This window comes from Micromesistius poutassou (assembly GCF_964030765.1).
Source record: "Micromesistius poutassou genome assembly, chromosome: 9".
NCBI classification, from domain to species: domain Eukaryota; kingdom Metazoa; phylum Chordata; class Actinopteri; order Gadiformes; family Gadidae; genus Micromesistius; species Micromesistius poutassou.
Window position 1 is genome coordinate 11812512 of NC_140279.1, and position 11969 is coordinate 11824480.

Here is an 11969-nt window from a genome sequence, read left to right on the forward strand (position 1 = left end):
GTTGGAAAGATTCCGCAAAGTCCTGATCATTTCTTGGTAGTGTGCAGCGCCCTCTGTTGCCTGTGACTAGTACTGCAGGTGGTGGCATCACACTGTACTGTACTCTTTCAGTACTAATTTCATTGATCCAGTGTTGATGACATACAAGTTGACAAGTTGATAGTAATATACTATCAAAAAAAAAATTATGCATCAATACACTATGAAATGGGTACATTCGTCCAGTTTAATGAGTTGACCGGGAGTGGCTAAGCCCATGACCTATGAACATTCAGACAAACCCCTAAAAACATAATAACCATGGTTAATGGGAAAAAGTGATGGTTTATAGCATTAAGTCACACAAGTCTGTTATGTTATTCTCTTCATGCTCCATATCATCATCGTATCATGTTTGCAACATGATTAAACGTAAACATATCGGTAGTGTATTGATCTGTATGCTCCTGCATCAGATCTTCCTGCGCGTTGCTGAGGAGACGGGGGTGGATGCTGAGCCAGAGGTGGAGGCCGGCTCTCCCCAGACAGAGCAGCTCCCGGCTGGGCAGAGACTCCAGAGACCCCTGGGAGACATGCCTGAAGAACCAGAGACCGGTACACCTGCTGCACTGAGACACACAGACACACACACACACACACACACACACACACACTCACACTCACACTCACACTCACTCACTCACCCAATCATGCCTAATAATACCATGTGACACTTAAACATGCTCACATACATATATTTCCGGTTCAAGTACACTAACATTTAGTTATTAACATTTACATCCATACTCTTTCATTTAAAATGAGGCTCTGAACAATAAAAGCATACATGTCTTATTGGAGCAACTACAAAAAATGTAAGTGCTGTATGACCAAGTGTCACACACACACACCCTCCACTGAGGGTGCACCTTGTTCATGTGTCTGACTGTGTTTCCTTGCTCCTTGCTGCTACAAGGAAGGAAAAGGCTTCGTAAGCAAGGTAGCTTTATGGCGTCACCTCCTGCTACCACAACCGGAGTCTCCCTATCTCTATCTCTAACTCCCTCCCTTCCTGACTCCCTCCCTCCCCCGTCCTTCCCCCGTGTTCCTTCCTAGAGATGAGTTTACCCAAGTTTCCCTATTAAAGTGCTACCAAACACTGTAATTCTAAACACAGGAACAGCACCCTCTATTGGTGAGACCGGGTCATTGCCATTGTATTTTGAAATTGCCTCTTAATCATTCTAATTTGCTGTGCTCAGATTATAATGTTTGGCTACAGTTTTGTAATGAGAAATAGATAATTGTCTTTTCAAAGTGATAAAGAAAACACACACAGACTGGATCTTTCTGTATTTCCAACAGTTATTATTAGAAATACAGTAGGATCTAGATACTGTATGGGATATCGTTTGAAGTCAAGTTATTAGAGGATAACTTCTAACTTAAATAGTTCTTAATCAGCTGTCTATCCCTAACCTCGATTACGGCCATTAGCTACTGTATCATATCAGATCACCTGACACCCGTCTCCATCCTCCACCCTGCCTTCTCCCCGGGGTGTGTCGTCCTCCTCCAGACCCCCAGGAGACGGACCCCCTGAGCGGGGACAGCCAGGGCGGCGCCCCCGTTACCGGCTGGTGGCTGACCTGGCAGCAGCTCCGCGCCCTGTTCCTCAAACGCTGGCTCTACGCCCGCCGCAGCCGCCGCGGCTTCCTGGCCCAGGTGGGGACCAGGGGAACCACAGCACGATGAATGAATGAATGGATGGATGGATGAAGGGATGAATGAATGGATTAAGGGATGATTGAAAGGATTAAGAGATGTCGGAAACTAACACTGATCCTGGTTTTGTATTATCAATCCCAATACTAATACTAAACAATAATAACATACTGAAACAGTGTCAAACAATATCTTTAATGGGAACATCTTCAATGCAAAGAACCCATTCCAGCAGCCATGAAAAACATTGAAGATGTCAAGATGTTTCAAGATTATTACTTGAGGGAGCCTTGTTACAGGTGTCTTACATGGAGTGGATACACTATACACGAAACTACTCTGAGTGTAACCTGCTTAGTCAATGCCACTTGACAGGCCAGAGTGACATGAAATGGCTATCAGGTGTGTCTAGAGTTTGTCAACTCCCGGATTGTGATTGCAGATCGTGCTGCCGGCCGTCTTCGTCCTGATCGCCCTCCTCTTCAGCCTGGTGGTGCCTCCCTTCGGGAAGTACCCGTCCCTCAAGCTCCAGCCCTGGATGTACGGGGAGCAGTACACCTTCTTCAGGTGAGACAAAAACCTGAGCCCGCAGAGCTCTGGGAGACCACCTCACCTGAGACAGCAGGGGGGAGTCAGACAGACAGCAGGGGGGAGTCAGACAGACAGCAGGGGGCAGTCAGACAGACAGGTCAGTCAGTCAGCAGGATGGTCAGTAGTCAGGCACTGCTCTCTTTACCGTGAATACCATAAATACCATGTTCACAACGTAGACAATATTCCCCTTTTATTTTGACCTTTGAGATACATTGAGTGGACACTTTTATACAGAGTGACTTACAGGAGAGGCTGAGAACAGTAAAAGCATACAATCAATAGGTGCAAAAGTGTAAAAATGTAAGTGCCATACGTCCAGGTTTCTGGGAATACATGAGCTACAGGGCGCAGTTACAGGAAGTACAGAGGAACTATGATCACTACAGAGTAGGATGAAACGTCCAACTTTAACGATGAGTTTCGTCCACCTTCCTGTTAGCCTGTGTTCATCTCTTCCTCCCACCTCCTCCTCCCGATTTTCATCTTTTGTTCATCAGCAACGACGCCCCCGGCGACCCGGCCATCGAGAGCCTTCTGGAAGCTCTGCTGGACCAGCCCGGCTTCGGCACCAAGTGTCTGGAGATGGAGGGGAACAGCTCGTGAGACTCCTTTGGCTGCTGTTCTTACCATGCATTCTGCTCTGGATTAGGTTCATACTAGGACCTTGTAGCAATGTGCCTGCAACACTCCACCTACATGGCGACCACACTCCACCTAGGAGGCTTTTGTTATGGGGCGGCATGTGGCTCAGGATGTAGAGCGGGCTGGCTGGTAACCGGAAGGTTGCTAGTCCGATCCCCGGCTCCTCCTAGCTGAGTGTTGAGTGCTCCCGAGTGGTCCACTCTAACTGCTCCCAACAAGCTGGCTGTCTCCCTGCATGGTTGACTCCGCCGTCGGTGTGTGAATGTGTGCATGAATGGGTGAATGTTATGCAATATTGTAAAGCGCTTTGAGTGGCGACTGGAAAAGCACTGTATAAGTGCAGTCTATTTACCATTTAGCATTTTAGTGGGCTCCTCCAAAGGTGGTAGTGTTGAAAGCCTATTTATTGTAAGGTTTGCAGACCTTGATACATAACCTGGTGCTCCATGTTGCCATGCAGGAGATCTCTCTTGACCGCATGTGGTGATTGCTGGTTTAACCTGTTGCACAGTGATTGCTCAATGCACACCAAACAGGTGTGCAGCCTCACCATCATCCACACACACTCCACCGACTGTAGACTCTGAGTACGGGGCTTATTCAGCATGTGTTGGGTCACAGGGTGCCGGACTGCGGGGCGGATCAGAGCGCTGTCTTCAGGCGGCCCCAGGTGCCCTACTCCACCTGGGAGATGTTCCACCAGGGGAACTGGAGCCGGCGGGAGCCCAGCCCGCAGTGCCAGTGCAGCACGGAGGAGGTCCGCCGCATGCTGCCAGACTGCCCCCTAGGGGCCGGAGGACTGCCGCCACCACAGGTAATGGTTTTTAATACGTAGACGTCATGCAAGTGTCTTGATAAATAACGTTAGAGACTAGGAACTGTCCTGGAATTATGATTGTGGAGTTTTGATTGTGCGTTTCTGTGACGCGGTTTGTGAGTGAGGATTTGTGTGTGTGAAAGTGAAAGTGTGTGTCTGCTGTGTCTGAGATGAATAAAGGCTCTTTTTCCTCTTCCACCTTTCAGATGAAGAGGTTCACAGGGGACATCCTGCAGAACCTGACCAGCCACAACATCTCGGACTACCTGGTCAAGACCTACCCGCAGATCCTCAAGAAGAGGTACCTGACCATGGCCGCGGGTTTTAGACTCGTTCACTGATGCACCGCCCAGGCGATTTGTAATATGATAGAATTTGGAAATACATTTCCATGTTTTTTTAAATTAACACACAATATTTCTGGGGCGCAGCGGTGGATTACCGGGTAGAGTGCGTACCATTGAGGCCCAGTCGTTACCGCAGCGACCAGGGTTTGATTCCTGCCCGTGGTCCTTTGCTGCATGTCTTCCCCTCTATCTCCCATACCGTCCTGTCTTATTCACTCTACAATAAAAAGGATAAACCTTTTAAAAAAAAAAACTTTAAATAAATGATATTGGCCTATATATAGTTCTGTTAGAAATTATTTTATCTTATTTTGTAACGACGATGACTACAGTTGTGTTGCCGGGCTTCTATCTATATGTGAATGAAGGTCAAAGGTCACCGCTCGCCACCAGGATATACTGCAGGTCAGGGTAGAGTACAACACTAACCATGTCACTCTCTGCCCACTCTCTGTTTCATGTCGTTGAAAGTCTCAAAACCAAGAAGTGGGTGAATGAATTCAGGTGAGTCGAGTCTCGAAATCCATGGAGGAAATATCTGCTCTCTCCTTGTTTCATGTTTGCACTGCCTTGTTTAAAATCACCTGTGAAATGGGTGAAAAGAAGTCATGTTCAGAGTTCACCTAGACTCTGCATAGCCTCCCCCCTTACCCCCCCACACCTATACGCACTTATTGTATGTTGTACGTCCTGGCACTTAATGTACACACTTATCGTATCTTGAACGTCCTTGCACTTAAAAATAGTACTCAGCATTTGTGTAGCATCTCATCCTAGCTATCTTTGTTGTACACGGGGAATGGGTTAACCTAGTGATTGTTAGTACTTGGCACTTGGTTCTACTTCTATGAACATCCTTACTGTACCGACAGCAATATATTGTTGTTTCTCTTTCTTTGGACATATGTAGTTATTGTAAGTCGCTTTGGATAAAAGCGTCTGCAAAACGCCCTAAATGTAAATGTAATGGGAGAGTGGGTCCACGGGACGTTGTATTGCAGGTATGGGGGTTTCTCCCTAGGGGGCCGGTCCACCCAGACCCCCACCCAGACCCAACACCTCCAGGAGTCCGCCAGCTCCATCAGGACCCGCTACCAAGTGGAACAGGTCCGAGTCCATTGCCTCTATCAGCAGCCAGAACGGATGCCTCCACTCTCATACTCCACAGGTGATCTTTTGTAAACCTGGGAGGCACCGAACTTGTATTGAAGAACTTTTGGCCCGATGTGTTTCACAGAACAGCTCTCTGGACCGCCTGCTGGAACGCCTCCCTGTCTTCCTGCAAACACTCAACAGTCAGAACAACGTCAAGGTGAGTTTTTGTCTTCCCAGCTTCCCTTGTTTCTGTATTTTGTATAACACATGTCATAGAATTGTTTTTGGTAATGTACTGATTTTTGGGTCTATTTAGTGGTAATTAGCTAATATTCGAGGCTGCCAGCTCCACTCTTGTTGTATTGTTTTGCGGGAAAGTCTAGTGGTCTAGTAGTAGTCTGTGGCTAAAACTCACACATATTCTATCCTTAGTCCAATCTGGACATGAGGTAGCAACTGAGATTCCAACCAAACAAATGTATAATTTACTTGCTTTGTATTACAAGAATGAAAACACACTTCATCCTGTGGACTTAGACAGTTCCTTCAGCATCTAACCACACAAACCCTCTAAAGGCTGCTAGAAGAACTACAGGCTGGTCTCTTTCACTTTGGCGGGAACACACTAACCAGTTCTTCTTCATCCTCCCATCTAAAACATCTCAACGTCTCACTGTCTCCCCCTGGTGGCCAGGTGTGGTACAACAACAAGGGCTGGCACGCCATGGTGTCCTTTGTGAATGTGATGAACAATGGGCTGCTGAGGGCCAGCCTGCCCCCTGGTGGAGAGAGGAGGAGGGCCGGCATCACCGCCTACAACCACCCCCTCAACCTCACCAAGGAGCAGCTCTCAGAGATGGCCATGTACGCTGTTAATTTACATAACTCATAGTGTGTGTCTGTGTGCGTGTGTGTGTGTGTGTGTGTGTGTGTGTGTCTCTCTCTCCGTATAATAACTCCACGTGTGTGTGTCTCAGGATGACGACCTCGGTGGACGTGCTGGTGTCCATCTGCGTGATGTACGCCCTGTCCTTCGTGCCGGCCAGCTTCGTGCTCTTCCTGATCGAAGAGCGCGTCAGCAAGGCCAAGCACCTGCAGTTCGTCAGCGGGGTCAAGCCCATCCTGTACTGGCTGGCCAACTACGCCTGGGACATGGTCAGTACCCGGGGGTCACTCTGTGTATCACGGCCTGGGACATGGTCAGTACCGTGGTCACAGGGGGCTTCACAGCCTGGGACATGGTCAGTACCCGTGGGGTCACACTGTGTATCACGGCCTGGGACATGGTCAGTACCCGTGGGGTCACACTGTGTATCACGGCCTGGGACATGGTCAGTACCCGTGGGGTCACACTGTGTATCACGGCCTGGGACATGGTCAGTACCCGTGGGGTCACACTGTGTATCACGGCCTGGGACATGCTCAGTACCCGGGGGTCACACTGTGTATCACAGCCTGGGACATGGTCAGTACCCGTGGGGTCACACTGTGTATCACGGCCTGGGACATGGTCAGTACCCGGGGTCACTCTCTGTATCGCGGCCTGAGGAGACCAGGCGCATCCTGATCTGAGATCAGATCACCAAGGCAGGATCGCACAAGGGCTAGGGTGTCGGACTATTCTCGGTTTCTGTTTCTGATCATCTGTAATCAATTATATATAGAGTTCTGAAAGGGTTATTACTCTCTTATCTCCCCTCCAGTTGAACTACACGGTCCCGGCCACCATGGTGGTGCTGATCTTTGTGGCCTTCCAGCAGAAGGCCTACGTCTCTGACACCAACCTGCCGGCCCTCATCCTGCTGCTGCTGTTCTACGGGTAACCACCGCCCCCCTCCCTATGCATGAACGGTTATAAGTCCCTTTGGATCAAAATCTGCTAAATGCCCTGAATGTAGGTAAGGCAGATCACTTAGAAAGGTTGTACCTCTCCACACACTTCACATCAGTCTCACATTTATAAACTATTGCAGTTTGTTGCAGTGGCTCTCATATCTGCTCATATTTCATATATTCCTCCTTCAATATCCATCACGGAGATAAAGTGAAACCCTCCATTCTACACATAGATCAGCCCCCCATTAATCCGTATCGGTAACCACGGCGACGTGGAGCCCATCTCACTCGTCTCCTCCCCTCCTCCCCCAGGTGGTCCATCACCCCGCTGATGTACCCGGCCTCCTTCCTCTTCGCTGTGCCCAGCACAGCCTACGTGGTGCTGACCTCCATCAACCTCTTCATCGGCATCAATGGCAGCGTGGCCACCTTCGTCCTGGAGCTGTTCGTGGACGAGGTAGGACACCACCACAGAGCCACAGTCTGTTCAATTAATGATTAAGCTGCAGAGATAGACTGCAGACAGACTGCCGAGAACAGAGGGTCTGAGTATCTCTAGACTGTAGAAGAAGAATGTTTGGGTTTTGTCTTCTGTTTAAGATGTAATATATTTGACAATTTTTTTAATTGTTAAGAAGTTATGGCATAGTGTAGAGGTTTTTTTAAAATATTCCTATTTTTTTTTTACGGTGCAAATGAACCAAAGCTGTTACTACGGTAAAAACGCTAGTGTAAAAGCTTTTAAATTTGCAAATGTATAGGAAAGTGAAGTAGTGATATCCTGAAACTGCTCACTTCTAGTAGAGCCAAACAAAGTAGAAAAGAAGAGTGAGTGAGTTTTTCCGTCGGGGTACTTCATCTGACACGTGTTATAGTAACAAGTGTTATTCTTCCACTTGGACAGCATCTGAACGAGGTGAACCGGATCCTGAAGAAGGTGTTCCTCATCTTCCCTCACTTCTGCCTGGGCAGAGGTCTCATCGACATGGCCAAGAACCAGGCCATGGCCGACGCCTTCCAGAGGCTGGGTAGGTCCCGCTCTGAGCTCCATGCCGTCAGTAGTGCTGGCAGGCAGGGCCGTGGGGGGTTAGACACATGGTAGACACTCATCCACTAAAGGCCATACAGGACCACCCTAGACAAGCTGTATGTCCTTCTTCCCCCAGGGACCAAGCAGAAGCTGGACCCCCTGCAGTGGGACTTTGTGGGCAAGAACCTGTTCGCCATGGCCACTGAGGGTGTGGTCTTCTTCCTCTTCACCATCCTGCTGCAGTACAAGTTCTTCATCCGCTGCAGGTGACCCCACCAGTAGTGGAGTGATAATCCTACACGGCTTGTTACACAACACTCGCTAAACACAAACATAACATTTGTTCAGCTAGTTGCTCATGTCAGTATCCCCTAAGTATTCTGTGCTGCTTGAGAGTCTTCTAATCTCCTCTTCCGCCAATCAGGCCGACGTGGGCGGAGCCTGAGATGCCTCCTATCGGGGCAGAGGATGAGGACGTGGCAAGGGAGAGAGAGAGGGTGAAGAGCGGGCGAGCGCAGGGAGACATTCTCACCATGACGGACCTGAGCAAGGTAAACACAGGCGCTCTTCCTGTAGCGTCTTCCTAGAAACCAAACCCAAAGCCTTCACATGGAATGGACTTGAGGGTCCCAACTGCGCTCAGTGACTGTTGGGTTGCCGGTAGCAACAGATGGATGTGTGTGTCGTTGTTCCCAGGTGTACAGCGTTGGCAGGCCTCCAGCGGTGAACCGGCTGTGTTTGGGGATTCCACGAGGCGAGGTGAGAAGGGGACCTTCTGAAACCACTGTAGATCACGTTGGATGCAAGTGTACGCTGAATAACTGAGTGCTCCCCCCTCTGTCGGTCAGTGTTTCGGCCTGCTGGGGGTGAACGGGGCCGGCAAGACGTCCACGTTTCGCATGCTGACCGGGGACACGTCCATCACCCACGGAGAGGCCTTCCTCCACCAGCACAGGTAGGAGGACAAGCCCCGCCCCTTCCTGGCTCTGAAGAGGCATTCTGACATATGTGATGTATTTCAAAGTAAACGCAGGAATTATGTGTCTAAAATATGTTTTGTGATGAATTTAGAGGAGTCACAAAATTGGAAAATAACTGAGGTTGTTTTTGTTTTTATGGTATATAAACAATTATTTATGAAAGTAAAGTCATCTATTAGAAAGCTTAATCTATTAACAAAAGTACTTGCCACCCTTATGATGAAATTGAATTCCAGACCCAAATTATATTCATAAAAATGGCCGCGTAGACAACATGGAGGCAGAGCCCGTCTACGGAGAGCCTTGGCACTCTCTATTGAGCCCCATTGTGTCGAACTTGGTTGCAGTTCCATTAGAATTCCACTGGGGGTGATCGAATGTGTGCAGATTGAATGGGGGTCTATGGAGCTAGACGGCTAAATCTATCTCTTTCACCTGCTTGTCGTTGAAATATCGCAGATTGTATTGTCGATTTCGCAAGTTCAATATAGATTATACTTCAAAAGTCGAATGAATGAGTACTTATGTCCTTTCGATTTCTTACAGTTTGGGCCATTGTTGGCCGTACACACTAGCATTCTGCTAATGAATGCTGATTGGTCAGGGACAGACTTGCGACTGATTACGACCAGAGACCCCTCTTGATTCTTCATCTGAAGCTGAAGCACAATCAGAAACATTATCTTAAGGAGGACTTTCCGTCTAAGTTAATTGTTATATATTATATGTATATATATATAATATATGCGGAAGTGCCAAAGTGACTCAGAACTTGCCGTAAAGCAGAACCTCTGGCAGTGACGTCATCTTTTTGAACTGATTTTTAGAACAGTTAAGTTAATTTAAAAAATGCAATATTCAGCTGAGTGTATTCTTTTAGCCCCCCCTTTTGAATGTGACTCTCAAATTACTTGACAAAAAATTACACCCTGAGAAAAGTGGAATTTGAGGGTGAAACCCTGTCGACTCCCATTCATTCTGCACTCACTGGCGAGAGCCCTCGCATGGACAGAGATGTCAATTCAGAAACCGGAAGTCACCAGAGAGTGCCAGTTCTCTTCATATTAGACATTCTCTGATGGAGGTTTGAAAGCTTTGTAGTGAGTTAACCCACAAAAAATTGCAAAACTTTATTGCACTTTTAAACTAACACTACAAGCACAGATAGGCAAGATACCTGGCGTGTACACTATCTTAACACAATAAGGGCCTTCTACTGTAACTACTTAATACAAAACGAGTCAGCAGCATGATGTGAGCGTTGTGTCCGGCTCCCTCTAGTGTTCTGACGGAAATGGAGCGAGTCCACCAGCTCATGGGCTACTGTCCCCAGTTTGACGCCATCAGCGACCTCCTGACTGGACGGGAACACCTGGAGTTCTACGCCCGGCTGCGCGGGGTTCCGGAGGATGCGGTTGCCAAGGTGACGTCAGAGGAGGACACACTGAAATAGAGTTATGTTTCGGTCCAGTGTCAGGTCAAGTCCCTGGAGATGCCACTGTATTGTAATAGGGGGGTTTCAAAGCCTAATGTGATGGGTTAGAGTAAAAGTGTCATACCTTTTGGAAAAGTTATGACATCTTGTTTTGTGGGGTGGGGTTAATTTATGGATAATTGTTTGATTTTTAACTCGGCTTCATGGTACAAGAGAGAACACATATTTAAGACAAAATGAGTGAGAAATACGTCTTTCTCTGGTGTTTTTGAATGTCCTGAAATCTTGAGAAAAGTGTGTTGGAACCTTCTAGGTTCACCTCTGTTACTGAATGTGAGGTGAGCCTTGGGCCTGGCCTGAGTCTGTGGTCCGGTCTTTGAGAGGGCCTGACGGACCACCTCCACCACCTCTGCTCCCCAGGTGGCCCAGTGGGGGGTGAGGAAGCTGGGGCTGAGCCAGTACGCGGAGAGGGAGGCGGGGGGGTACAGCGGGGGGAACAAGAGGAAGCTGTCCACCGCCATCTCCCTCATCGGCTCCCCGCCCGTCATCTTCCTGGTAAGAAGAATCCGCTCCTCCTCCTCCTCCTGCTCCACCTCCTGCTCCACCTCCTGCTCCTCCTCCTGCTCCACCTCCTGCTCCACCTTCTGCTCCACCTCCTGCTCCACCTCCTGCTCCACCTCCTGCTTCACCTCCTTCTCCACCTCCTGCTGCTCCTCCTGCTCCACCTCCTGCTCCACCTCCTGCTCCTATTTTATCCTATTTTACACATTATTATATATATTATATATATATGTTTTTTTTTTTATTACATGATTAAAAAAACAGACTAGAAATGTTAAACCCTGTTTAACATTGTCAGTCATTTAAAACGTTTGTCCTTAAGGCACACACATGCACCCATGCACCCATGCACACATGCGTTCCTCATGTTTCTGAGCGTGTGTTGCGGTCAGGACGAGCCCACCACTGGCATGGACCCCAAGGCCAAGCGCTTCCTGTGGAACTGCATCGTGAGCGTCACCAAGGAGGGCAGGGCTGTAGTCCTCACCTCCCACAGGTAGGAGGCACTGTGGGGCTTTACGGATCATCTTGGGATGGAAATATCTAATGGAATATAATAATGATAATGGATGAACTGTCATACAAAATAATTATGGAATTGCTTAGACTGAAGATATATCTGTTAATGCTAAATCTTTGTGTGTGTGTGCGTGTGTGTGTGGTGTGTGTGTGTGCGTGCGTGTGCGCGTGCGCGTGTGTGTGCGTGTGCCTTCAGTATGGAGGAGTGTGAGGCTCTCTGCACCAGAATGGCCATCATGGTCAATGGAAGGTTCCAGTGCCTTGGATCCGTCCAGCACCTGAAGAACAGGTGAGCACCACCCAATCTTAGGGTTAGGAGTTGTAAGTATGTTCGGGGTTGAATGCTAGGGGTTGAATGTAAGCGTTAGGAGTTGTAAGTATGTCAGGGGTTGAATGATTGGGTTAGAAG

General features: G+C 48.3%; 1 protein-coding gene across 1 annotated transcript in view; it reads left to right on the forward strand.

Moving 5' to 3' along the window:
• The window catches only part of abca7 (ATP-binding cassette, sub-family A (ABC1), member 7), a gene marked incomplete at its 3' end in the record, with an annotated part of 31098 nt that extends 19245 nt beyond the window's left edge, over positions 1-11853 (forward strand). The window contains exons 25-47 of the mRNA XM_084472836.1: positions 456-594; positions 956-979; positions 1559-1704; positions 2147-2271; positions 2796-2897; positions 3562-3754; positions 3964-4058; positions 4576-4608; positions 5106-5211; positions 5342-5416; positions 5894-6063; positions 6177-6354; positions 6903-7018; positions 7348-7492; positions 7940-8063; positions 8202-8331; positions 8490-8616; positions 8762-8824; positions 8914-9020; positions 10327-10468; positions 10901-11035; positions 11434-11537; positions 11757-11853. Of these exons, the coding sequence (XP_084328962.1) occupies positions 456-594; positions 956-979; positions 1559-1704; positions 2147-2271; positions 2796-2897; positions 3562-3754; positions 3964-4058; positions 4576-4608; positions 5106-5211; positions 5342-5416; positions 5894-6063; positions 6177-6354; positions 6903-7018; positions 7348-7492; positions 7940-8063; positions 8202-8331; positions 8490-8616; positions 8762-8824; positions 8914-9020; positions 10327-10468; positions 10901-11035; positions 11434-11537; positions 11757-11853 (2676 nt within the window). The remainder of the gene's footprint in view (positions 1-455; positions 595-955; positions 980-1558; positions 1705-2146; positions 2272-2795; positions 2898-3561; positions 3755-3963; positions 4059-4575; positions 4609-5105; positions 5212-5341; positions 5417-5893; positions 6064-6176; positions 6355-6902; positions 7019-7347; positions 7493-7939; positions 8064-8201; positions 8332-8489; positions 8617-8761; positions 8825-8913; positions 9021-10326; positions 10469-10900; positions 11036-11433; positions 11538-11756) is intronic.
• Between the last annotated feature and the right edge of the window lie 116 nt (positions 11854-11969).